This window comes from Bos indicus x Bos taurus, chromosome 16 (assembly GCF_003369695.1).
Source record: "Bos indicus x Bos taurus breed Angus x Brahman F1 hybrid chromosome 16, Bos_hybrid_MaternalHap_v2.0, whole genome shotgun sequence".
Classification (NCBI taxonomy): domain Eukaryota; kingdom Metazoa; phylum Chordata; class Mammalia; order Artiodactyla; family Bovidae; genus Bos; species Bos indicus x Bos taurus.
The window spans coordinates 72701404-72729034 of record NC_040091.1 but is presented as its reverse complement, the minus strand read 5'-3'; the positions used below and the strand labels follow the sequence as shown (position 1 = coordinate 72729034).

General features: G+C 44.4%; 1 protein-coding gene across 2 annotated transcripts; it reads left to right on the top strand.

Moving 5' to 3' along the window:
* The first annotated feature begins 278 nt into the window (after positions 1–278).
* Positions 279–27631, top strand: UTP25 (UTP25, small subunit processor component). Of its 2 annotated transcripts, XM_027565695.1 has the most exons (13): positions 302–479; positions 776–807; positions 1503–1542; positions 2259–2493; positions 4481–4651; positions 6620–6708; positions 8047–8457; positions 10420–10639; positions 16569–16771; positions 18137–18319; positions 18453–18565; positions 19282–19527; positions 26746–27515. In XM_027565695.1, exons 4-13 carry the CDS (start codon positions 2403–2405, stop codon positions 26987–26989), a joined length of 1971 nt encoding a protein of 656 aa, XP_027421496.1. In that variant the 5' UTR covers positions 302–479; positions 776–807; positions 1503–1542; positions 2259–2402; the 3' UTR covers positions 26990–27515. The 2 variants fall into 2 exon arrangements, with proteins under 2 accessions (XP_027421494.1, XP_027421496.1); XM_027565693.1 differs by lacking the exon at positions 776–807 and having other exon boundaries at positions 279–479; positions 26746–27631.

Below are 27631 nucleotides of genomic sequence, written 5' to 3'. Positions count from 1 at the left end.
GCATTCACCCATCTCCGCTACTGCACGTTCACGCAGGCTGATTCTCACAACCACAAGAGATGCACAAAATACATCCATCCATTGACCTATCTGGGGAAGCCAGAGGCCTGCCTGCCTACTTTTGGCCTATCTTCCTTTTACAGCCCAGAAGAGACGGGAAGGAGAGCACGTGCTTCCAAAGAACCCCGCTAGAGGGCGAAACGGGAAACAGGAAGTTCCAACGCCTGTCGCACAAGAGCGACGTAAAGCGGGTCTGCTTTATGGCACGCCCCTGCCGCCGTAAAGCGCCGCCGGCGGTCGCGCGTGAATGCGTCGACAGGTCTACTTCCAGGCGTGAAGCTAGTGGAGGTGGGCGGACTTGCGGTGCTCGCCATGGGCAAACGTGGGAGCCGGAGCCAGAGCCAGCTGCTCGGCTCCCTGACTAAAAAGCAGAAGAAGCATCTTCGGGATTTCGGCGAGGAGCACCCCTTCTATGACAGGTGTGGAGGGGCGTGGCGGGACGCGCGCTGCCAACCCCCTCTCCCAGAGGGACCCCGCGTGTCCCGGCGTTGGGCTCGCGCGCGCCCCGGGGCTGTGACAGGGCGCCCCCGCCGCCAGGGCTGGGCGTCCTGTCGACGTCCCGCCCGAGACGCGGTGTTCTCCCGTCTGCCTGCCTTTCGTTGAGCCGGTCGCTTTCTGCCAGACCCTACACACCTAAAGTGGGGCGGGTGTCGGGGTTGGTTTTTGTATGGTCAGAGATTTTTCTGAGATCGTTTTGTTTTTTATGTTTATAAAGATTTGCTTGCGGCTACCCTGGTGGCTCAGACGGTAAAGAATCCGCCGGCAATGCGGGAGACCCGGGTTCCATCCCTGGGTCGGGAAGATTCCCTGGAGTAGGAAATAGCAACCCACTCTAGTACTCCTGCCTCAAAAATCCCTTGGACAGAGGAGCCTGGGGGTCTACAGACCATGGGGTCGCAAAGAGTCGAACGCGACTGAGCGACTTCACATTGGGGCCTTCGGCATCACCGGTCTATTCCGTGACCGTGAGGAAACTGATGTATGGGTAGATGTGGGTTTTCTCTATAAGTGTCCAGACTCTCAGTTATGATCATAGTTCTTACCCGCCACTTTGGGCCGCTTTATCAAAAAGTTAAGAGGGACGGCCTAATTAAGAAACTTGCTAGAAAAGTGTGAACTCCAAGGGCTTTTATTTGCCAAACGTTCCTATCTTTCGGATGAGAGCTAGTTACTGTGTGACTGGGGTATTTGTCCTGTGATCTTGTTAAACTTTTACATTTGTCGATTATCATCTATTTGGCATTTTCTTGCAATCCCTGTCCAAGTGCATATGGAGTTTTTACATGACTATGGCTATAATGTATTTATAATGTATAGTTATACTGTATTTATGTTACAATGTATTGCTAGTCTGCCATGCTTATTTAAAGTTGTATCATTAGACTTTTTCCTAATTGTTACATACCAGTAGTTAGAGTTTAACATTACCTGTTTCTTCTCAGGGTTTCCAGAAAGGAAGCAAAACCACAGACTTGTCAACTGGTAATGCTTTATATCTTCCTTATGATAGTTGATTCTGGGCTGTTACTTCTCTGAGATTATATATAACAATAAAGTTTGAATACATTTCCGCTCTTTGATTTTAGATGTAAGCTATTATTTTCATAATATTGCTTAGTTCTGAATGCGGATGTGTGTTTAAATTCCACTGTGATAACTAATACAGTACAGAGTTTGAAACTGTCCTGAGAGATTAGCATTTTAGAACTTGTTAAGGAGGCATACCAGAGGGCTCTTAGTAAATCCTAAGAGGAAATATCTTGTATACTTAACATAAAATAGAGTGGAAAATCATCAAAGGTCTTAACTCATTAAAACAAACTCAGAAAAATTGCTACATTTTTTTTGTTGTTGTTGTTGCATTGTAGTTTTTTTCTCTTGCTCCTTTAAAAGTGCCAAATATCTGACCCAGGTGAGATTGCCTTATAACCTAACGCTCACTGTCTTTAGTCAGCTTTCTTCCCATATAGAAGATTAGCAGTTCAAAGAAGAGGAAGAGCTTTTAGAAGCATAGCTAGGTTAGCTATTTTAAATAAATTTGGTGCAAGGTTTGGTTGAATAGATATTGCATATTTACAGAAAAGCTAATTTTAATTTAGAAAAATCTGAACTTGTTCCCCTGTGGACCTGATGATAGTGATGGGGTAGTCATGAGAACAGTATACTTCTTGTTTTTAAAATCCCTATTTTCCTTCCAGTCAGAGAGTTCAGATACTTCAAGTTCTGAAAGTGAAGCAGAGAGTGAACCAGAACAAGTGTCTGGTTACCATCGATTACTTGCCACATTAAAGAATGTTTCCAAGGAAGAGGAGGAGGAGGAGGAAGAGGAAGAAGACAGTGTTATGGATGAGACAGAAATGAATCTTGAAGATGGCGATAGTGACATCAGCGAGGAGGAAGATATGGCAGCAGAGTCTACTGACATGCAGAGCAGTAAGTGTCTCTGGTGTGGGTCTAAGATCTTTGCTGGGACCACAGACGGATTGCCCCAGGGCTATGGTGCCTTGTGCTATACGAGCTGGGTGAAAGCACATGGATTCAAAGCAGAGATTCTTAACCTTTCTGGGCTTGGTCTGGGCTTTGAGGTCTGACAGAAAACATAGGACCCTCTGGCCATAAACATGGAGAAGTGACATTTTTGCTCATGATTTCCAGACTTCAATCCTAGTTAAAGTTCCCGTGATTGTCAGGAAAGGGAACATAATTCTGTTTTTGTTAACAGTCTCAATTTATTAAAGAGATTACTGCCCCTCCCTTAGAGGAACTGTGTGTATTGGAAGATAGACACGAAATATACAAAACATTTCAAGCAGCAGGTCTAGGTGGAACAGATAGATACCAGGTGGTGAAGAGATACAGAGTGGTCACTTGCTGCCAGAGTAAATGAGGGAAGGCTTCAGAGAAGAGCTGGGATTGAAAACCCAAAGGGACTCTGCTTCACTCAGGCATCTAGGTGACTTTTTAAGTTAACTTTAAAATCAACTTTATTGAGGCATGATTTACATACAATAAAGTGTACCCATTTCAAGTATGTGATTCAGTAACTTTTGACAAATGTATATGTCTGTATTACCACCACCAAAATCAAGATACAGAATGTTTCCAATACCTACAAAAAGTTTTCTTCTTGTCCCTTTGCAGTCAGCTTCCCAGGCTGGCCTCAGGCAACCACTGACCAGCTTTCTTTCACTATATATTAATTTTGTCTTTTTTAGAAATTCTTATGAATGAGAGCATACTATAAATACCCTCTTGTGTCTGGCTTCTTTGGCTTCTCATGTTTTTGTGACTCATCCGTGTAGTTCATATTATTAATTCACTTCTTTTTGTTGCTAGAGTAGTAGTCCATTGTCTGAATATGTCTGGGTAGCTTTTTATACCCTATTATCTTAATACCTGTTTGCCTGACTATTGTTTTCTATACTTTAAGGTGTCACACACCAGTCTTAGTGTTTTAATTCATCATTTGTACTGGGATAAATAAATCATTGTCTTAGACTTAGGGATTTCTTGTTTAATTTCGTTGCTTTTTCAGCTTTCTTTCTTGTTTTGGGTTTTTACAGATGAAAAGTTGGTTTTTTTTAATTGTAAAAGTAATATATATTTACTGTAAAAGTTGAAGAGGGTAATATAATATAGTTCACCTGTATTTGTACCACCCTGAGATGAACACCTTTAACGTGTATATAGCCTTCCAGACTACTTTTTATGGATATATGAGTGAATACAAGTCTATACGTATATTTGTGAGTATGGTCTCATATATTCCTGTAACTTCCTATTCTTTGTTAATAATATAATGTTTGTAACTCTGGATTCACATTAGCTTAATCACAGAGTATTCCATTGTGAATACTGTGAGATAATTTAATTAGTACCCCATCAATAGAAATGATGAAATAATTTTTCCAGTTATTTGTTATAATTAGTGCTGCTTTGAACATCCTTACATGTACTGGGTCAACAGTCCAGTGTAATTTTGAAACTTCTGTCTTCGAACCTGAGTTGGCTTAAAGGTAAATGATGGCAGTGGGTGTCAGTGTCAGTATGCTATGCTAAGTCACTTCAGTTGTGTCCGACTCTGTGTGATCCCATAGACGGCAGCCCACCAGGCTCCGCCATCCCTGGGATTCTCCAGGCAAGAACACTGGAGTGGGTCACCATTTCCTTCCCCAATGCATGAAAGTGAAAAGTGAAAGTGAAGTCTCTCAGTCTTGTCCGACTCTTAGCGACCCCATGGACTGCAGCCTACCAGGCTCCTCCGTCCATGGGATTTTCCAGGCAAGAGTACTGGAGTGGGGTGCCATTGCCTTCTCCAAGTGTCAGTATAGACTGAGGAATTAGATTTCATTTGTCAACAGAAGTGTAATTGTATTCAAGAGCAGTAAATAATTTTATAAAATGTTTCCCAAAATTGCAGGTGTGGCCTCACCTGCTGACCCTGAGGGAAAAGACGGGCACGGGCCACCCGGCACATCAGAGGAGTCCCCCGAGGAGTTTACAGATGCAAAACATGAGTCACTCTTCAGCCTAGAAACCAATTTTCTCGAAGAGGAAAGTGGTGGTGACTCTTCTCCGAAAGCATCACAAGGTCAGAGCCTGGTGTACATTGTTTGAATTCACCTGATGCTAGGTAGGGGCTGCTGCTGCTAAGTTGCTTCAGTCGTGTCCGACTCTGTGCGACCCCATAGATGGCAGCCCACCAGGCTCCCACGTCCCTGGGATTCTCTAGGCAAGAACACTGGAGTGGGTTGCCATTTCCTTCTCCAATGTATGAAAGTGAAAAGTGAAAGTGAAGTCGCTCAGTCTTGTAAGACTCTTAGCGACCCCATGGGCTGCAGCCCACCAGGCTCCTCCGTCCATGGGATTTTCCAGGCAAGAGTACTGGAGTGGGGTGCCATTGCCTTCTCCAAGTAGGGGCTAACGTGTGTTACATCTCCTGATACTGGAATGGGCAGCAATAAAAACAGATAGTTTAGCAGCTAGAAGTGGAACTGGGAAGAAATGTTTCTCCAAGGTATTTTCTGGTTTTCAGGGTTGAGGCCGTGTTGGGAGTGGGAGGGTGTTCAGGAGAACAAACAGTTGAAGAATGATAGCAGGGAAGACCCATTCTCCAGACCTGACATTCTCGAAGCTGGGATCAGGGGAAGATCCTGATTTCTTTTCCCTGAGCAGAGAAGGAGAATAGTACTTTGCATTTTTCTCTCTACCCGTCACTTCTCAATGCCTGTAAGCAGCAGTTTTACAGTTTGTGAGCCCCGGGGTGGCTGATCTAGTTGGTCCTTATTACGAGGGAGCACCTCGGAAGCCAGCACGCTCTGCCTTATCTGCTCAGTCTCTCTCGGCCTCTTGACCGCCCTGTGCCCCTATGGCAGTCTCTTGGACAAGACCCGCCTGTGGAAGGCTGAGGCGGGTCTCTGCCATCTCTCGGGGTCCGTGTCTCTGCGTGTGCCTGGATGGGCAAGTCAGCTTGGTCTCAGTCCCGTATCCTGACTGCCTTTTTTGGTCTCAGTGCCATTCTTCAACCAGGTCTGCCACTGAAGTTAAAATTTTAGGCCTCATTTGGTTCTGTTAGCTCTTCTGGAGAAGAGGGAGAAATAGCAGGGAGAATTTGGGCACGAACCCCATTCTGAACTTAAAAAACCCTTATGTTTCATAAGGAAGCTTATCATAAAGTTTCTCTTGTGGTTTTGCCTGTACAGATATATTAGCACCTTGAATTCTGATTTCCTATTGTTCACCCTTATCTTAGGTTTTGTTGTTAGGTGCATTGCATTTGAGGTTTTACTGCCTGGGTCCTGAATAGGTCGTTGAACTTTGCTTCTGAAATGGGTGGGACTGGAAGAGCAGACTGGTGCCAGAGCAGAGCGCTGAGGATGACCCCGAGAGCAGGTGGTGCCGTCGGAGCCTTTGTTCGCCTCGGTTGGGTGTTGAGCATGTCTAGGTGTCTTCAGTGCAAGTTAAATCAGACACAAAACCTGCCCGCAGGGATCTTAAGGTCTAATTAGATGAGGTAGGGCATTCACACGTGTGTTGGGGTGGATGGTGGGGGTCTGGAGAGTGATGACTGTCTGTAGGGGACCAGAGGTGGCCTTTTCGTGGAGCCAGCGCTGTCCTGACACAGGAACCTCCTGGGAAGTAGTTGTTTACCATGAGTCAGGGGTAACACTCAACTGATCCTGTTTGGATATATGAAAATGAGGTGAAGGAGAGGATAGAATTTTCAGTTAAAGGAAGGAAAACCACAGTGGCAGAAGAATTTGAGAGCCATGTCATTCAAAAATTACATTGGAGAAGTAGGTTAGAGGTGTGTGGATTTTCAGACTGAGAATTTTCTTCAGAGGTTTTTGAGCTCGGAAATAACGTGACTAAAGAAATGCTTTAGGGAAGTGAACGTGTCAGAAACTTTTAAGCTCTGGACTGGGATAAATGATGGGGGAAGTAGGTGGAGGAAAAAATCGAGTTAACATCATGAAGAACATCATGTCATTAAAAGGGAAGACCGAAAAATCCCTGTCATTTGCTCTAACTGTTCTAATCTTCTTTATTTCTGAATTAGATCCATTTGTACAACATGTGAACACAAAACTGAAAGAAAAAGAAATCCAGGCTGTTGCCACAAACCCCAAAACTACCCACCAGCTAAAAGTAAGCGTCATTCCATCATCACAGTCACAGATGGGGAGGAGCGGTGATCTTGGGTTCTACTGATCTCCCTAAATGTGTGATACACACCAGTGGCAGATGACTTGGGGAGCAGGACACAGGAACGCTGGAAGAGCCTGTGCGTGTGCTCACTCGCTCAGTCACGTCCGACTCTACGACCCCGTGGACTGTAGCCCTCCAGGCTCCGTGTTTGTTGAAATTTTTATTGAGATAGTTCTTACAGATGTGGTTGTAAGAAATAATGCAAAGATACCCATGTACTCGATGCCTGGTTCACCCCAGTGGTAATGTCCTGCAAAACTATAGTACAGTATTGCAGTTAGGAAATTTCCATTGAGCCAGTCTCCTTGTCTTATTCAGGTTTCCTTGGTTTTGCTCCTGTTGATTTATGTGCGTTACTTAGTTCTGCACTGTTTTATCACACGTAGGTTCCCATTTCCACCACTACAGCCAACAGACAGAGCATTTCCAGCTCTGCAAAGATCCCTCCTCTTCTCTGGAGCTGTTTTATGACCGTACCCACCTCCCTTCCCCTTGGTAATAAGCGCTAATCTGTTCTCCATTTCTGTCATCTTGTTATCTCAAAAGTGTTCTAGAAATACAATGATACAGATTGGCTTTTTTCACTCAGCACAGTTCCCTGGAAATTCATCCTACTTGTTGGCATATCTTTAGTAGTTAATTCTTTTTTATCGCAGAGGTCATCCTTTACTGCTAAGATAGCAGTTTCGTTAGAGTGCAAACATCCCCGCCCCCCCCCCCCAAAAAAAAACCCCAAACAAAAACCTTGTTCAAAAAAAAAAAAAAAAAACCTTGCTCCGTGCCCAGGTAAATTTGGAAAACTCTGGGTTAAACAAAACGGAACAGAGTCCTTGTTACAGGACTCAGCAGAACCTTCATATCTATTCTGCTGTGACTCTCCCTGAGAGGGATTAGGTTTTATAGTGTTTTCAAAGTTACTTGACCATTGGGTACCTGTACCTTTTTTTTTGTCTAGAATAAATTTTGACTTCCTACAGTGTGGTCCACAGCACAGTCTGTGACCCACTGAGTGAAGAGCTCACAAATTTTCTAAAGTCATAAACCTGGGGCTCTAACCCTTAGCTCTGCTCTCTCCTGTTTGTCTGAATCCTGTAACCTCTGAATCTCAGCGTTTCCTAAACTGTAAGAAGAGCATTATAGCGTTTACCTTGCACAGTTGTTGTGAGGATTAAGTGAGAGAACCTGTAAGTTATCAAAGGCCTTTGTAAGTTATGAAGTACTGTATGAATGTAAGGTACTGTCATTCATTTCTAACTTCTTGATTCTTTTCTCCCTCAGTGGCCCATCCTGGGCCAGGTTGTCTTTTCATCCAAGTTTCAGAAGTTGGAAACCTTTAAACCCCCAAAGGACATTGACTTAAAGTCAGTTCATCTTCAAAAACCCCTGGAATCCACCTGGATCAAGACCAACAGCCAGTTCCTCTCTGGTCCCCAAAAATCAAGTAGCCCCTTCACGCCCCTCCAGAAAGAGCTCTTCTTAATTATGAATTCTTACCGGGACCTGTTCTACCCAGAAAGGACGGCCCTGAAGAATGGGGAAGAGATCCGACACGTGTACTGCCTGCATGTGATAAATCACGTCCTCAAAGCCAATGCCCAGGTGCTTGGCAACAACAGCAGACGCCGAAGCCAGAAACTTGGGGTGGGTGACGATGATGACTTCAGGGACCAAGGGCTGACAAGGCCCAAGGTGAGTGGCCCCAGAACTTTGCCCTCAAGGAGGCTGTAAGGCACCACCATCTAGGCCCTGGCACTTAGAAGGTTCTCAGGTGCTTTAATGCTTGGAGTAAAGAACAAGTCCAAGACTGAGCGTATCAGCCGGGTGGTGGTAGAGTAGTGCAGCAGACAGCTCAGTGGGCTGTCTCTAACAGTGGCTCTGCCTGAAACTTGAGTAGGAGGCACCTACTCAAGTGATAATTCTCCCTAAAGATAAACGCTGATCCTCTGTGTAAGTAGCACTGCACTGTAAATCTCTTCTTTGTGACTGTCAGAGCTGGATAGGTCCTTAAAGAACTTTTTGTTCGATCCCTACATATTACATCTGTGGACACAGACCCAGATTCATAAAGGGCCTTGCTAAAGAGAACCAGGGAGACAGTAGCACAGACAGGACTAAAACCAAGGATTCTCTTCACTAAGCCACGTAAATATGTAAACCTTGGAAAACAAAACCCCTCTTTTCCCATTGTATCATTATTGCAACTTAAAGTGATGATTACATTTATGTGGGCTCATAGGCTTAAGCGCCAGTGGATTGAGGGCTTACACAGAAAATATCTTCAGACTTGCCACGTTTTTCATGATGTCGTGTAGCTAGATACTGTACCTCCCGTCCCACCCAACCCTCTCACCCGTGTCTCTGTATTGAAGAAGCCTCCTCTTCTTAGATACTTCTCATTGAGCTTAATAGGATTCTCAGCTATTAAGATGACGCAGCTCTTAAGAGATTTCTTAGTCCAGCCCTCTTGTTTGATAGCTGGGGAAAACCACCAGACTCTTAGTGTCCCAGCAGTACAGTAACTTGGCCTTCTTCAAAAGTGATCAGTCATCCCCGAGTTGTACCAGACTGAGTCACTGCACCCCTCTGGCTGTGCTGGTTGCCCTTCTGGGAAACCACCTCAGAATCTTGAACATCAGGATAAAAAGATTATCTGTTTCCATTTAGAACTGCCAAACAGAGTATGAGGTAGAACACCCAAATGAAGCAATTTAGAATTTGGTGAACTGCCAGATCTGACTGGGGTTATTTCCACTGATTGTATGGTTTACACAAGGCTTGAGTTGTTCAGTCAGTAAGTCATGTCTAACTCTTTTGTGTCCACTTGGACTGTAGTCCGCCAGGCTCCTCTTTCCATGGGATTCCCCAGGCAAGAATATTGTGGTGGGTTGCCATTTCCTCCTCCAAGGGACCTTCCCAAGTCAGGGATTGAACCCATGACCCCTACATTGCAGGCGGATTCTTTACCATTGAGTCTCCAGGGAAGCCTTAGCCAAGTGTAGTTAGGAAAAACACCCATGTACACAAGGGTAGTTAGAAATTATTTGTTAAGCATCTTCTGGTTTTGTTTCTTAACAGTTAATACTAAACATTTTTGGAAACATTTGGAAAACTGAATCATCTATTTCCCATTGAAATATGATCTTACTTTAGAAATACTTTATCATTATTTCTGAAAAGTGTACCAGGAAATGTACTAGAGAAGTAATGATAGGTTATTTGTTCTCTACCAATACATCTAATTCATTTATTCAGCATATTCCTTGGCTCTTAAGAATCACAATGCTGAACTAGTTCTGTAGGAGACAGAAATGAGTAACATGTCTTGTCCTCAGAGAACTTTGTCTGTTTATGTCCATGGGCTTTTGCTGGTAGATATCTCTGTTAAAGGCATTGAGTTATCCTGAAAGATATTTCCACATTATGCTTAAGAATGTCCCCCAGGGGCCATGAGATGGAAGTCCATAGGACACAGCTGTGCATCTGAAAGATACTCAGCCTGCAGTACTGAGCCAGGCCCTGTGTAAGGGGGGTGACACGGATGTGATCCCTGGCCCGGGGCCGAGGAACAGGGGACTCGCCAGCTCCGGGTCCCCAGCGGGCTCAGCTTGCACTCCCCTTGCCCCTCCAAGGCCGCCGTCTCTGCCTTGTCAGGTGCTCATCGTGGTGCCGTTCCGGGAAGCTGCTTTGCGGGTGGTGCAGCTCTTCATCAGCCTCCTGGAGGGCGACAGCAAGAAGAAAATCATTGTCAGCAACAAAAAGAGGTTTAATGGAGAGTACGGTTCCGATCCTGAGGAGAGACCACCCAACCTGAAGAGGCCTGAGGACTATGAAGCTGTGTTTGTCGGAAACATCGATGACCACTTCAGGATCGGTAATTCCTCCTTGTCCAGACTGAAACCCCGAGGGACCTGGGGTGTGAGGCACACATAACTGGGAGCTAGAAGCCTGGAATTAGACATTCTGTCAGAGGGTCACTGGTAGACTCCTGGCTGAACCAGGTGTGTTTGAGACATCTCTTCTGCCAGGGGAGAGCCTTGCCTTGGCTAATTGGATGGACGCTTGGCTAATGAAATGGAGCGTCTCCAAAGGCATATGTGGAAAGCATATGTACATGTATAATAGATGTCTCGGCTCACCCATAGCTGGTAGCTCATCGTCAGTGCTGCAGCGGTCCTAAGGGAGTTGGAGGTGAAGGGGCAGAGTGCGTCAGTCTGGGGAGGATGCATTAACTGAAGGGCTTGTGCATAGTGGACTTCCTTCCGGCCTCCATAGGGAGCTGTCTCTACTCCGGACTTACTGACTTCCACCCAGCTTTTCACGTGTGTGCCTGTTGCATTCAGCTCCCATGTATTTGGTTGGTTGTACATTGCAAAAGTTCTTGAAGACTACTTATTGTCACATATGCTCATTATTTAGCATCTACTATGTTAAGCACTGTAAAGTCGCTGGGGATATAGGATTAGAAGGATTAAAAGTTACTGTTAAGGAAGTCCAGCCTAAAGGCAAATCGGACAGTATGAGATAAAAGATGTGTTATGGTTAGAGGATGCAGTGGCCGTTTTAAGTATTTAAAGCAAATATCCCTACTCAGAGTGGACACAGGACTGTTTGGGAAGATCTACTGATGGATGTACTGTCTGTACTAAGTTGAAATCCAAATAGGATTTAGCCAGTAATGAAGTAGGGAGATCTGAGTGGAGGAAAAAGTTTCAGACAGGAAACTGCAGAGACATCAGGATGAATAAACAGCATGACCTCGGACTCAGAGGCTTTAGCACGGCTGGTGTGAGGTGCAGGGGGTGAGAGTTGATGTGTAGTTTTAAACATGTGCAGGTGGCCAGCAAGCAGCTGATAAGTCACTCTTTTTTAAATTGATGTATAACTGACATGCTAGTTTCAGATGTACAACATGGTGATTCAGTGTCTATATACCTTACAAACTGATCACAACAGTAAGTATAGTTACCATTTGTTGCCATACAATATTATTGACTATATTCTCTTTTGGCATACATTGGATCCTTTTCATATGTTGGATATGTTGGTGGCCGGTTCACTTAATAACTGAATGTTTTGTACCTCTTGATCACCCCCCATGCATGTTGCCCACCCTCCAACCCCCCGCCCCCATTTTCTGGCAACCACTGGTCTGTTCTCTGTATCTATCAGTCTAGTTTTTTTGTTTTGTTTCTTAGATCCACATCTAAGAGATGCCATATGGTATTGATACTTGTCTTTATCTGACTTATTTCACTTATGGTGATACCTTCAAGGTCCGTCCTTGTTGTCACAGATGGCAAGATTTCACTCATTTATGGCTGAGTAATATTCCATTATATGTGTGTGTGTGTATATCTGTATACCACAGCTTTATCTATTCACCTACCTATGGACGCTTAGGTTGCTTCCATATCTTGGCTATTATAAATATTGCAGTGAACAGAGGAGTGCATATATCTTTTTGAATTAGTGTTTTTGTTTTCTTTGCATCAGTACCCAGAAGTGGAATTGCTCAGTTGTGTTGTGGTTCTTTTTTTTCCTTTTTGGTGATGGTCCTATTTTTAATTTTTGAGGAACCTCTGTTCTGCTTTCCATAGCGGCTGCACCAATTTACGTTCTCATTAACCATGCACAAGGGTTCCCTTTTCTCCACATCCTTGCCAGCACTTGTTATTTCTTGTCTTTTTGATAAAACCTATTCTGACAGGTGTGAGGTGATACTTCATTGTGTTTCTCTTTTCCTCTGTGCTTTGATTTATTCAAATGTAAAATGAGGATAATACCAACTTACATGATGGCTATAAGAATTCTATAACTCCAGTGTCATAGTCTGTTATATTATTTCATTTTGATCATCGCACTTATTAGCCACCTGATCCATTATTTGTTTTTTGAAAAAATTGAAGTGTGGTTGATCTACAATGTTGTGCTGATTTCTGTGTACAGCAAAAGTGACTCAGGTATATTTACATTCTTCTTAATATTCTCTTCCATTATGGGATTGGATATAGTTCCTTGGGCTATGCATGAGGACCTTGTTGTTCATCCATTCTAAGTGTAATGGTTTGCATCAACTAACTGCAAACCTCCAGGCCTTCCCTGTCCCTCCGCCTCGGCAGCCGCAAGTCTGTTCTCTGTGCCTGTGAGTCTCTCTCCGTTTTGTAGACAGGTTCATTGGTGCCTTCTTTTAGTTTGCGCATGTAAGTGAGGTCGTCTGGTATTTGCCTTTCTCTTTCTAACTTTCCTCATCCTGCACTTAGTATGGTAAGCTCTGGTTGTATTCATGTTGCTGCAGATGGCATTAGTTTGCTCTTTTCATGACTGAGTAGTATTGCATCTCACACACACACACACACACACACACACTCACACACTAGTATTCCATTATGTATATTTATTTATATATATATACACACACACACACCCCCTGCATTATTGTGCTCTTTTTATGGCTGAGTAGTATTCTGTTACACACACACACACACACCCCGCATCTTTATTCATTCTTCTGTTGATGGCTATTTAGCTTGTTCCCACGTCTTGGCTATTGTGAATAGCGCTGCTATGAATATAGGGTATATGTGTCTTTTTGAATTATAGTTTTGGCCAGATATATCCCCCGGAGTAAGATTACTGGATCATATGGTAATTCTGTTTTGAGTTTTCTGAGGAACCTCCATTCTGTTTTTGTAGTGGCTGTACCAGCTTACATTCCCAGCAACAGTGTAAGAGGGTTCCCTTTTCTCCACACCTCTCCAGCACTTGTTGTTTGTAGGCTTTTTAATGATGGCCATTCTAACTGGAGTGAGATAGTACCTCATTGCAGTGTTGATTTTTTTCCTTGTGGTTTTTGGTTTCCATTTCCCTGATCATTAGTGATGTTGAGCATCTCTACATATGCCTGTTGGTCATCCCTATGACTTTGAGAAAATGTCTGTTCAGATCCGCAGCCCAGTTTTATTGTTTGTTTTTCTGATAATAAGTCACATGCATTCTTTATATGTTTTGGATATCAAGCCCTTACCACATATGCAAGTATCTTCTCCTGTTGAGTAGATCACCTTTTTGTTTTGCTGTTGGTATTCATCGCTATGCAGAATCTTTTTAGCTGGAAGTAGCCCCATTTAACATCGCTATGCAGCATCTTTTTAGCTGGAAGTAGCCCCATTTAATTTTGCTTTCATTGCCCTTGCCTGTGGAACAGATCCAAAAAAAATATCACCAAGACTGATGTCAAGAACGTTGCTGCCTATGTTTTCTTCTAGGGGTTTTGTGGTTTTTCAGGTCTTATGTTCAAGTCTTTAATCCATTTTGAGTCGATTTTTGTACTTGGTGTAAGCTTGTGGTCCAGTTTCACTCTTTTGCATGCAGCTCTCCAGTTTTCCCACCACCATTTGTTCATGAGACTGTCTTCCACATTGTATGTTCTTGCCTGCTTTTCATAGATTAATTAGCTATACAAACATGGGTTTCTTTCTGGGCTCTCTATTTCTGTTCTGTTTGTGCTAGCACCATACAGTTTGAATACTATAGACTTGTAGTGTGGTTTCAAATCAGGGAGCGGGATACCTCCAGCTTTGTTCTTCTTTCTTATGATCACTTTGGATATTCAAGGTGTTTTGTAGCTCTAAACATACTTTATGATTATCTAGTGCTGTCAAATATGTCATGGGTATTTTGATAGGAATCGCATTGAATCTGTAGTCTTCTTGGGTACTATGGACATTTTAACAGTACTAATGTTTCCAGTCTATGAGCATGGTATATTTTTGCATTGGTTTGTGTCGTCTTCAGTTTCTTTTAAGACCTTATAATTTCCAACTACAAGTCTTCTACCTTTTTGGCTAGATTTATTCTTAGGTATTTTATTCTTTTTGATACAGTTGTAAATGGCATTGTTTTCTTAATTTCTCTTTCTGATAGTTCATTATGAATGTGTAGAAATGCACCAGATTTCTGTATGTTAATTTTGTATCTTGCAGCTTTACTAAATTCATTTGTTCTAACAGTTTTTTGGTGGAGTCTTTGGGGTTTTCTCCATAAAATGCCATGTCTTTGTGCTTCCTGGACCTGAATGTCTGTTTCCTTCACTGGGTTAGGGAAATTTTCAGCCATTGTTTCTTCACATAAGTTTTCTGCCCCTTTCTCTCTCCTCCTCCCTCTCCTGGGGCCCCTATAATGCAGATGTTAGTGACTCTCTCTCTCTTCTCCTTCTGGGCCTCGTTAACACTGATGATAGTCCCCTTGATGCTGCCCCTTAAATTGTCCTCATTTAAAGAAAACTTTTATTTCCCTTTGCCATTCTCTCGGGGTGATTTCCACTACCCTGTCTTTCAGGTCGCTGACGCTCTTTCGTATCGTCTAGTCTGTGGGTTCCCTCTAGTATATTTTTCAGCTCAGTTGTATTCTTCAGCTCTGTGTGTTCTTTTAGAACTTTCTTAATATTTCCTCTTTATTGAGTTTCTCAATATGTTTGTTTATTCATAATCTCCCAAGTTTGGTGAGCATTTTGATGACCATGACTTTGAATTCTTTATCAAATAAACTACTGACATCGGTCTCATTCAGTTTTTTTCTGGGTTCTATCTGGTTCCTTCAGCTGAAACACGTTCCCCTGCTTCCTCATTTTGCTTGGCTGTTTGTTTCTGTGTATTATGCAAAGCAGTTATGGCTCCCTGTCTTGAAGGAGTGGCTCTGTGTGGGAGATGAACTGTATTGTTTAACCTTTTCCTAATTCTCGGTTGTCCCACGAACTCTCTGCTTGTTTCACTCCCATGGAGTCCAGAAACGCAGTCTGCCCGCCATCTGCCTGAGCCTGGCGCTCAAGGGGTGTCCCCTGTGTGGGCTGCACGAGATCGTTGGCTCTGGTGGTGCCCTGCAGGTGGCGTGGGAGGGGGTCAGCGGGGCTGCTCGCTGTCGGTGTCTGCCAGCGCGGCCCGCAAGCAGTGCAGGCGGTGGGCTGGGGGGCGCTCCCCCGCCACTGTGGGCAGCTTAGACTGAGCGTGCAGAAATGGTGCCCACCCGTGTCATCAGGGTAGAGGGCATTTGTAAAAGTGGTTTCCATCAGCATTCCACCCCCGGAGAGAGTCCCCAGCAGTCTTCTGCCCCTCTGGTACATGCTTTCAGTTAGGCAAGTCAGTCTCCTTCACGTACGCTTTGGTCTCTTTACAAACTGGAATGAGATGTGGGCAGGAAATATAAAATTTTGTGACAGTAGGGTTAAAACCATCATTAGTGAATATATTTATCCAGAGCTTTATGCAGAGTGAAAGAGAACTTGCAGGTGAAGCCAGGGATTTGTAGAAGAGCTGTCTGAATCTGGAAAGATAGATAAGGACCGGGTCAGTGATAAAAAAAGTAAGTGTTGAAGTCATGGAAACCACCAGTAAGGAAAAAAACATTTCAAGGAGAACGTGCTTATGCATTAATGACAAGAAACAACAAAGAGCCATTGAGTTGGTAACCCAGAGCTTTTGGTGACCTTAGCAAGAGTCATGTCAGTGGCGTCCTGAGAATCAGAGGCAGACTGCAGTGTGTTGAGGAGTGAAGAGGAGATTTTAAAGTAGAGATGATTTTCTGAGAAGATCTGCCAATGAAGAAAAGGAAGAGAGAGTGGGGGCTAGAAGGGACCATCAAAGCAAAGAGGGGTGATGATTTTAATAATGAAAGCAATTTGAGTCCAGTTATATGCTAAGGGGGAGCTGTGGAAGGTGCAAGGGCGGGCGGCACTTTGAGAAGGTGGAAGCTGGTGGCTTGTGGTGATTAAAGAACTGACGTGTCCTTGGCTGTTTCCTGTGTAGGGGTGGCGATTCTGCAGAGGAGCATCCGACTTTACGCCCCCTTCTACTCCTCGGACATCCTCATCGCCTCCCCTCTGGGCTTGAGGACCATCATTGGTGGAGAAGGAGAGAAGAAGAGAGATTTTGACTTTCTGTCTTCTATCGAACTGCTCATCATTGATCAAGCTGACATTTACTTGATGCAGAACTGGGAGCATGTCCTGGTAATGTTGGTCATTCACATTTAGAGACAAGAAGCTCAGTGGGTTGAGTCTGAAAGGATTAGTCAAGTCCAGATTAAAACTCAGTTAGTTTGGAAATGGAAATGTTCCACATTTTCCAGTTTGCAAATGAGAAGTGTCCCCCCTGCTAGCTGCAGGTTGGTCAGTATCCAGAAAGATAAAAAATTCTTGTCGATCTTTTCAAATCACCAGATAAGAGTTCTTCCCCTTATAAAGATGGCTTCTACTAATAGGCTGCTTTAATGTGGTTGGTTGGTTGAAATCCCTCCTCACCAAGGATGTCTTTATCTAAAATAATTCCTCCTGCAGTTTATGTTCATTTGCTTTTGTTCAGTGTTTGGTAGAGTTTGGGAAAAGATTGCTCATGATTTCTTAATGTGTGATGTTTTACTGATAAATGTGAGGTGTTTTTGTCCTCCTACCATAATTAGTGCTGTGATTTTTTTCTCCCTCTCCACATACTCTGCAGTGTCTTTGAGTTTAGGATTGTGCTTTGGAACAGTCCCCATCATGGAACCATAGGTTCATTTTGACAGTATAAGGCAAGTGAGAACTTACCTTTTCTACAACTCCAGGACTTAGAGTAAGTTTGCAGCAAATAAAGGGGAGTACTTATAAAGTAAGGAATCAATTTATAGTATTTGTTACCCTTCAGTATACAAGGTAAAAAATATGATTAACATAGAAAAGGCATGTTGATAGTTGTGGTGGTGGTTTAGTTGCTAAGTTGTGTCCAGTTCTTGAGATCCCATGGACTTTAGCCCACCAGGCTTCTCTGTCCATGGGATTCTCCAGACAAAAATACTGGAGTGGGTGGGTTGCCATTTCCTTCTCCAGGGGATCTTCCCGACCCAGGAACTGAACCCAGGTCTTCTGCATTGCAGGCAGGTTCTTTACCGACTGAGTTACGAGGGAAGCTAATGGTTGAGTCATATTTAATTTGTTGACATGTAGTCACTCCGGGAATCTCCTAGCTTTTTTGAGAACCAGGTCATGGAAGGACAGCAGTTCTGTTTTCTGTGTCATTTTCCTTCTTGTCCAAGTCTGGAGCCAGGTTGCTTATAAAGTAACCAGGGTGGCATTTCAGAAATACACTGTATAGATACTATCTCAGTCCTTTTTGAAAGATCCAGGAGGTAGCCAGTTTGAGCTTTATTTTCGTGTTGGGAATGTTTACCTGACTATGGACAAGTCACTCTCCCGCCTGAGCCGTAGTTTTCTTGCTGTAACTTGGGAGATGATAGTGTGCGTTTCTCAGGGTTAAGACAAAAGGCTTATGCAGCGCTTAGCAATGCCCTCCAGGGAAGTGCTCAGTAAGCACTAATGGAGTAGTATTCCTGCTCGCAGCATTTGATGAACCACATGAACCTGCTGCCCTTGGATTCACATGGGGTGGACTTTTCTCGAGTGCGGATGTGGAGCCTCAACAATTGGTCCAAGTACTATCGCCAGACCCTGCTGTTCGGGGCCCTGCAGGATGCCCAGATCAACTCCGTGTTCAACAAGTACTGCGTCAACGTGCAAGGCCAGGTGGGGTCTCCCCTTTCTCTGAACCTTCGGGAAGTGTCGGGTGTTGTTTGGGTCACAAGGCAGAAGGGGAGGATTACATTTGGGCAGCAGCAGGGATGGCTCACCTCCTGATGCTCTCCCTGACTCCTGGCAGGTGGCCGTGAGGAGCGTCCCGATGACAGGCTCCATCAGTCGGGTCCTGGTGCAGCTCCCGCACGTCTTCCAGAGGATGCAAGTGGAAAGCCTCGCTTCTGTGATTGATGCCAGGTACCCACATCCTCCACCCTTCCCACTGGACCCTGGGAGTCACACGGCTTTTATCTGGCCGTTCAAACTTAGAATTGGACTCCATGTTGGCTTTATCGATGACTGTTTGCCAGATGAAATGAGGTGATTCCCTTCCATCATGGCATTGACAGAGGAGGACACTGAAGCCCAGAGAGGTGATGCCTCATCCTAGTTCTGATATCTAGTTAGTGGCAGAGTTGGTGAATCGGGTCTTTCCCCTAGACGGTGGCATTTTAAAATTACATTAATTGCTTAATGCTGCATGTCAGCAACTTAATTGTAAGCCCTTCAGGGCAAGAACTCCTTTTCTAATTCTCTATGTTATTTTCTCCTGTTTGCTCACTGTGTTTAGTCAGGGGACCCTTGGTAGCAGAATGGTGCTTAGTATATGGTAGGTGTTCAGTAATTGTTTGTTGACTGACTGACAACTGAATGAATGAGCGATATGGTTATATACTTCCTAGAATAATTCTCTGGGATGTACCAGTGTCACATCCATACTTTATGATGCGTAGTATTAGCGCTTACTTTCTAACGTGTTGAACAAGTTTAATCTCTTTGCAGTGCAGTAGGCCGGATTGGCCTCTTAGCGGAGGTGGAGGGAGACTGCGACTTGCCCAGGGCCATGCGGTTAGCAGTGACCCTACGGGCTCACTTCCAGACCACTGACTCTGCCCTTTGCCTTTCCAAATCAGGTTCAACTTTTTCGTGAACAAGATTTTGCCTCAGTATCGGGATGCAGTCATGTCCCACACGCTGATCTATGTCCCCTCCTACTTTGACTTTGTGCGTCTCCGAAATTACTTCAAGAAGGAGGAACTAAACTTTGCTCACATCTGCGAGTACACCCAGAAGTCTGGGGTCTCCAGGGCCAGACACTTCTTCCTTCAAGGGGAGAAGCAGTTCCTGCTGCTCACCGAGCGCTTCCATTTCTACAAAAGGTGAGAAGTAGGGCTGGGCTTCGAGCATCCTCTCTGGAGGGCCTGCTTCTGAGTGTACGGGGGGCTTTGCAGTGCTGTGGTCCTCCCTATTCCACCTCCTGGAGAGACGCCAGAGTTCTAGGGGCTGGACAGGCTTTTCTTGATGGGTTGTTTGGTTTTCTTGCAAAATGGGTGTTGCTGGAAAAGGTTGTAGAAATGAATGAGTGACTGCAGCATGTTATATATAGATGTGGAGTGGATCCATACTTAGGGTACTTCCTAAGTAGCTTTCTTGAGGGTATGCCCCTCAAGGAAGATGTGACAGAGTTGAGCAGCTCTTGACAGGGACAACTTAAGTGAGTACAGCAAAGGGTGGATGGAGCCTGTCGTAGAAGCACAGATGAAATATTGGGGACTGTGTGGAGATGGACGCTGAGTGCAGTGTCAGTGTTCAGGAAGTTCTCATGTGTCCCGAGATGGTGTGCACACTTGATGTTTATGAAGAGCAAAAGGCGAGGGCCTTAAAGGTGAATCTTTAAGAGCTTCAGCATTTGCTTTAGCTTCCCCACCATGTGACTTTGACAAAAATGTTGGGTTGACCTTTTTTTTAATTAGAGTGTTAGTAATATTGATCCTTCTGTTACTGTTTGGGATAGCTGCAGCCCTTCGTGCACCCAGAGCTCGGCGATTTTCTTGTTTTGCTAATTCTCTCTACTGCCAAGTGTAAAAGCCTCCTTTAAGCCCTTAGCTAGAGAGAGATGGAAATTGCATCCTATAACCTTTTCTTTCCTGATTCACAGTAATGTTCAGTGAGTTTAAGTTCTGACTTTACTGTCTTATTAATTTTCAGTCATAGACTACTGAGGGACACATTTCCTCAGAGAATCTCTAACAGCTAACCCAGAAATCTTCTAGGCTTTGGAGCTTATTAGTTGGTGCACCTTGGCATTGCATTGCTTTTTAGTTTATGTTGGTATTGGATGGTGTTCCCCAGAAACCCTCTCCTCACCAGGAAGACCCAGCAGCCTGCCGGGTGAAACAGGCTGGCAAGGCATGACCTCTGGCATTCTGCTGACAACGGTTATCTGCCAGCGGAGAGGCGAGGCATGACTGCATCTGTGTTGATGGGGCTTCATTCTTGGCTGTTTGGCCCAAGAGTTTTAACAGATGCCTGCTTCCCGGCATCATTATTTGCTTCCTTCCAGGGAGTTGTTGTTTTCATTAGCATTGGAAAGTGGTATTTTGGAGGGAATTTGCATTCAGCAGGTCTTAAGAGCCCTTAGTTTTCCAAAAGCTTGACACATCAGAGCAAGTCCTTTGAATGAAGTGGATGAATTGGAAAACTTCCCAACTTGATGGTCTCTCACAACTGTGAATTAAGCTGGGATGAGGACCTCTCTCAAAGAGCAGATCTTCAAGGAGAGGGCGTGGTGTTAAGAGGAGCCCCTTCTCTTAGGTAGGTGGCACAGTCTCCCGTCTTACACCGTTCATTTACTGACCAGACGGTTTTGTTCCCAAAGTCACGGTAAAGACAGACCTGACACGTGCCGCTTGCTTTACACCCTTATCCGGTTATTGGGTTTTAAATGTGAATCTGAGTAATTTGCAACTGCCAGTTGTCTCAAGGTTCCCTGCTGTAGAGTTTTTTGCTTGAGAGGTCATGAAGGTGATGATAGGTATTTTGATCTGCAGTGTCTTTGTGATTTGATTTTTTTAGTTTGACCGTGGGGAAAAGTACATGTGTTTTCAACTTTAGTAACCAACTCTAAAATTCTGTGTCTGTATTCTCTGAGGAAGTAGACAGTGTTAGAAATACTGCAGTTCATTTGTGAGCTAATGAAAAATTTTCAACCTGAAGATTTGTTTTCTTTGGGGAGATGAAACCAGTAGAATCTTAGGGCTGGATTGGCCTTTGGTCATGATACTCCTGAGGTGAGGACAGTTCACAGCTCCTTCTCTGAGCATTATCAGTGGGAAAGCACAGCATGAAGGATTGACACTCAGAAGCTCTGGAGGTGGGATTTCTAGAGTTGGGAAAGGCCGCCTAGGGTGTTTCCGGGTTCTCCTTGCCCCAGTGAGAACCCCAGCTGTAGAAGTAGCAGATCGAGTCTTTATAGACTACGGAGAACCAGCCTTTCAAGTCAGTTGTGGGTGCCTCATTTATCATTGACAGTTGGCAGGTAGCATAGATACCTGGAATGTCCTTAATTTTAGGTCCTGTCAGAGTGTTAGACCATATTTGTTGGGGTCATTGAAGACACAAAACATGTACAGGAGAGGAGGAGGGCAGGGGAAGGGGTGCAGAAGGTTACAGGAATTGGTACTGACTGCCCCTCTGAAGGTGATGGCACCCCACTCCAGTACTCTTGCCTGGAAAATCCCATGGACGGAGGAGCCTGGTAGGCTGCAGTCCATGGGGTCGCGAAGAGTTGGACACGACTGAGTGACTTCACTTTCACTTTTCACTTTCATGCATCGGAGAAGGAAATGGCAGCCCACTCCAGCGTTCTTGCCTGGAGAATCCCAGGGATGGCAGAGCCTGGTGGGTTGCCATCTATGGGGTCGCACAGAGTTGGACACGACTGAAGCAACTTAGCAGCAGCAGCAGCCCCTCTGAAGAGGCCCTGCTCACGTTCTCTTATTTCCAGAAGATGCCTAGCCTCTCTTTGTTGTACTGTTTAGTTGCTGAGTCGTGTCCGACTTTGAGGCCCCATGGACTGTGGTCTGCCAGGCTCCTTTGTCCATGGGATTTTCCAGGAAAGAATACTAGAGTGGGTAGCCATTTCCTTCTCCAGGGGATCTTCCCCACCCAGGAATTGAACCTGCATCTCCTGCATTGTAGACAAATTGGCACTAAGAGATTTTCTTAGTTCTTAAGTATAACACCTATTGGAGTCGATTTTGTTTTATTTTGTTTTAAAAATACTTTCATTGTAAGAGTGTTATTGTTAGCGAACCTGGAAAATCTAGGTTAAAAAAATGGAATCACCTATAATCCCACTGATACAAATACTCATTTTGGTATATTTCTTCCCTGACTTTTTAATGTCAAAAAACTTGTGTACATGCACACAGACACAGGCAATTTTTAAAAAATACCAAAATTGAGATCCCCATATACACATAGGGATTTTTTTTTCTTTTATCTTAAGTGTTTTATGTGCTCATTGAAGAAAAACAAGTTAGCATTTTGGCATGTATACTTGTGTGTTATGGATATGGATTTTTAAGTCTTTTTAAGTCTATATGTGGTTCTGTCACATCCTCCCCACCACCAACTTTTTATTTGGGAAGATTTCATTTCAAAAGACATTGTAAAGCCATCCCAGTGAACATCTCTAACTCCTTCCACGTAGACTTGGCCGGCTATTAGCATTTTGCCCTGTTCACATGCACTAACATTCTGTCTCTCCTCTCTCTCCTCCCACATCTTATTTTTTTCTTCCTGAACCATTTGACAGTAAATTATAGGCGGCTTCATGACACTTAACTTCTAGATCTTTCAGCATGTAAAGTGGCTAGAAACAAAATTCTGTCATTTATTGACATTCCACTTGACATGATTGCAATAACATCATCTAAAATGTAGTCTACGTTCAGATTTTCCTAGTTGCTTTCCAGTGACTGTCACAGCTGTCCCCCACCAGCAGTCCAGGATTTAGGATTTAGTTGAGTATCATACATTGCATTTGGTTAACATGCTTCTTATTTTAGCAGTTTTCAAGCTGGGAATAGTTTCGCTCCCTAAGGGACATTTGGAAATATCTGGAGACATTTTTGGTAGTTACAGCTGGAAGGTTATTCTAGTGGTTCATACAGGTCAAGGCCTGAGTGCTGCTACTCACCCTTCAGTTCACAGGATGGCCCCTACAACAAAGAATTATCTGGCTTAAAATGTCAGTAATACTGTGGTTAAGAAACCCTCATCTGGAATAATTCTCTTCCTTTTGTTCTTTGTCATGATACTGACTTTTTTTTTTGAAAAGTCCAGTCCGGTTTCCCGTAGAATGTCCCACAGTCTGGATTTGCCTGTTTCCTTATTATTTAGATCAGTGTTCCCAAACTTTACCACACATTGGAATCCCCTAGTAGAGCTTTTAAAAAATCTGAATGCCCATGTCATACCCCAGTATCAATTAAATCATAGTGTTGGAGATGGGGACCAATTATATAATAGATATTTTTTAAAAACAAATAGGTGATTCAACAGGCGTCCAAGTTTGGGAATCACAGATTTAAACATTATTTTGGTAAGAATTCTACATGAAGGCACAGGGTGTCAGTCTATCCCATTTTGGGTGATGCTAAATGTAATCCCCTGGTCAAGGTAGTTCTGCTAGGTCTCTGCCTTGTAAAGATACCTTTTCTTTTTAATTGTAAGTAATCTCTGAGGTGTACATAGTATCCGTTTTAATGGTAACTTAGTGTTATGTCCTTTGAATGGGTATATAATTAACCCAGTTTCCTTTTAACAGGCATGTTGTTTTCTGCTATTATGTACAATAATGCCATGAGCATCCATCTGTGTAGTTGATGGCCTGGTTGCCTAGGTGTTTTCCTTGGGATAAATATGGAAAGGAAAACTTGTTTGTTCAAAAACTGTACACAATTTAATGTTTGCTGTACATTGCAACTCCCATCTTCTCCCTTTCCCCCCCAAAATACATACAATAACTTATACTCCATTAACCTCTCTCTGTAAAACCCTACCTGTTGCCAGTAATTTGATAGTCAAAATGATACCTCATGGTTTTAATGTAGTTGAGTGGAGTTCCTGAGTGGGTGGTTGGCCTGGACACACCTCTTGCATTAGGCCACTAGAGTGGGGGTTGGGAGCCTAGTGAGGATTCGGTTGTTCCCATGGTTACTGTCCAGGTACCACAGACTGCAGTTCCTCCAGCAGACAGTGGCCCGGCGCGGGGCCCTGCTGGAGGGTCTTGTCTCAGGACCTGGCTCCCCTCTCAGCTTTCCCCCAGCCGTGCACCCCTGTGCCCAGGGAGAGCCTCTCCCTGCACTGCTGCCGGTTCCCCCACTCCACACATCCACATCACTCATCCACACAGGCTTGAAGTGGGGCAGGGGCCCTCTGACCCGTCCAGCTCAGGTGCAGGCAGGTTCTCTCCACCCTGGGCTTTCTCAGGGTTCCTACACCACCCTGCATAGCGGCAGACCTCTCTCTGCCTTGTTCTGTGAGGGTCTTGGAAAGAGTTTCCTGCTTCTCCCCACTGGCAGAGAACCTCTGCTTACATCAGTGCAGGCTCTTGGGCTCCGTAGGCTTCATGCCGTTTGCTTAGGGACAGACTGCTCTTGCTTTTTACTGGGTGTGAGTCTTGTGGGGAAGGACGGGGTGAAGGAGTTAATGCCCCTGCCTTGAAAGTGAAAGTCTCTCAGTCGTGTCCAACTCTTTGCAACCCCTTGGACTGTACAGTCCATAGAATTCTTCAGGCGAGAATACTGAAGTGGATAGCCTTTCCCTTCTTTAGGGGATCTTCCCAACCCAGGGATTGAACCCAGGTCTCCCGCATTGCGGGCAGATTCTTTACCAGCTGAGCCACGAGGGAAACCCCGCTCCCTTAGGGTAGTGGATTTTTGCTTCATCTGACCCCACCCCAGCAGTTGACCTTTGTCCTGTTCACTGGCTTCAGGCTTTAGCTTCAGACACAGTATGGGTCTGGGGAAAGAGTGAGTTTTCCTGTCTGCGCCGCCCGCAGGGTCTCTCAGGTCTTCTGCCTTGTCTTCAGGGCTCCCAGTGGAGGCCTGTGGAAAGGACCTCGTAAAAATGAAGTAAAGGTGCGTCCGGAAATCCCAGGGATCCTGAACTCTCATGCAAACCCATGATTGCCCTTTGAGAACGTGTTGAAGGTGTGGCTGTTTCTTCCTTCCCACTTCTATGGCAGCCACCCCCTTTCCCACTGCGCTCTGCCTAAGGTGAAGTGCCCTTTCTTTCTTCAGATGAGCTTGTTGCTCTGGAATTCAGTCAGTGATGGGCTGAAGCTGGCTCATACCTGCTCTTGAGATCTGGTCACACATCTCTCCCTGTTTCCAAGTCCAGGAGCATGACATTGGTCGCTTGAAATGAAGGGTTTACACCACAGAAATTGGCAAGTGCTTCCAACAGCACCTTCCCTCCCCCACTGAGAACGAGTTAAACACACACCAGGGCGCCGCTGAATCAGTTCACCTGCTTACTTCACGACATCAGCTGTCTAGGCTCAAGAGGAGGAATGTTGTTGTAGATGGTCTTTTTCTTGTTAGCATGGAAGCAGTATTCTCTTGAATTTTCTACATACTAAGCAGAAGCGAAACTCCGGGTTTGTGTGTTTTTGTTTTGATAACTGCTGAGGCAGAACTGTGTCTTGTCAACTTCACTCGTTAGCACTAGAATTCCTTTATAGAAAGGGGATGTGGAAAAATGAACCAAGTAATGGACTGCAGTTATATTCTGGAAGAGGAGGGTCTCCAGAGAGATAAGGCTGAGCCATGGGATAAAAAGACCAGGAAAACTTATCCTCCACGAATAAAATAAAATTCCTGAGGAAGTCTAACATCAGATGTGTCGGAATCAGAACCTTGTCAGCCTGTGGAATCTTTTGTTAGGGAATGCTTGACTTCGACCTAACCACGGGCGAGTCCCTAGGGTGTGCCTTCCCACCACCACGGTGCAGCCCTGTGGGGCAGGGAAAGAGTGAGGAAGCTCCTGAAACTAACTGCCTTCCCAGAATGCCTGATGGGTCCTTGGGCACAGTGTTATAAATGGATGAACTTGGAACATCTGCCATGGAGTTAACATGTTGTCAGAGTGATAAGAAAGACTTAATGGGAGAACATTTGCAGTTTATTTTATGTACTGGATCTGACCTCATCTCCGTTACAGAACATTGTTTTCCCTGATTATAAGGATAGTGTTAAATTGGAAGTTGTCTACTTTTTAAATTTTGGATGACTGATTTTTAACCCTTGTCTTCTATTCTTCCCCAGCCTACCTCATTCTCCTCAGAGCAGGCTCAGGAAAGGCAAATTCATTTTATCATTATCTTAAACCAAACATTAGGAATTCAAACATGTTGTCACAAAAAATGAGCCCTTCCAGCTCAAATTAGAGTAGCCCTTGGTCTGTCTGTTATTGTTCTTCCTCCTTGAGCACGAAATGGTATGAGTGACTGTGTCCCTGTAAAATCCCGAGGTGGCTTCTCCATAAATTTCTCCCATAGACATAGCCTCTCTTTCTCCTTCTGGCAGATACACAATAAAAGGCATCAGGAACCTGATTTTCTATGAGCTGCCAACATACCCGCACTTCTACAGTGAAGTCTGTAACATGCTGCGAGCCACCAGCAGGGGTGAGGAAGCCGCCTGGACCTGCACCGTCCTCTACTCCAAGTACGACGCCCAGCGCTTGGCTGCTGTGGTCGGGGTGGAGCGGGCGGCCCAGATGCTGCAGTCCAAGAAGAACGTCCATCTCTTCATTACCGGAGAAAGATGAGAACTGGCCGGACAGCAAACAGTGTTGGCATGACACGTGATGCTTGATGCTCTGCACTGCTTGGACCCGACTCTGATCGCTTCTACAGAGAAGGGCTGCTAGCAGGAAGGGGCACCAGGCAGTGTCTTCCCAGACACTTCTTCCTTTTCAGGTCATGTATCCCTGAAAAGTTCAGCATAGACCAGATTTTGGTACAGCCTGTCTTTGAGAGAACAGGAGGAGCTCGTGGGGGCTCTGAGAAGTCGATAGAAGGAATCCTCAACTTGTGAATCTTTTTGTAAGCTGTAAATTGTTTTATTGTGATTATACCTCAGATTTATCCTGCTTGGTAAAGTCTGTCAGATTTGCCTGTCTCTGTTTGACACCTTCTTACGCTGAGGCATACATTTCTATGCTTGTGAGAACTGGTGGTGAGAAACTGGAATCCTTCTTGCTGTTGAATGTCATCTTTTGGATCGCACAGGTTTTGCAAAACTGTTATTTTTCCCCAGCCAAACTTTTTTAAACCTTACATATTCTATTTTAATTCAACCTAGAAGAGTATATTCATCTACTGATCTTTCTTTAACTCATAATAATAAGTGTTTTTGTTAAAATACGTACCTAAAAATCATATTCTATAAAATAACAATTTCTCCTCTA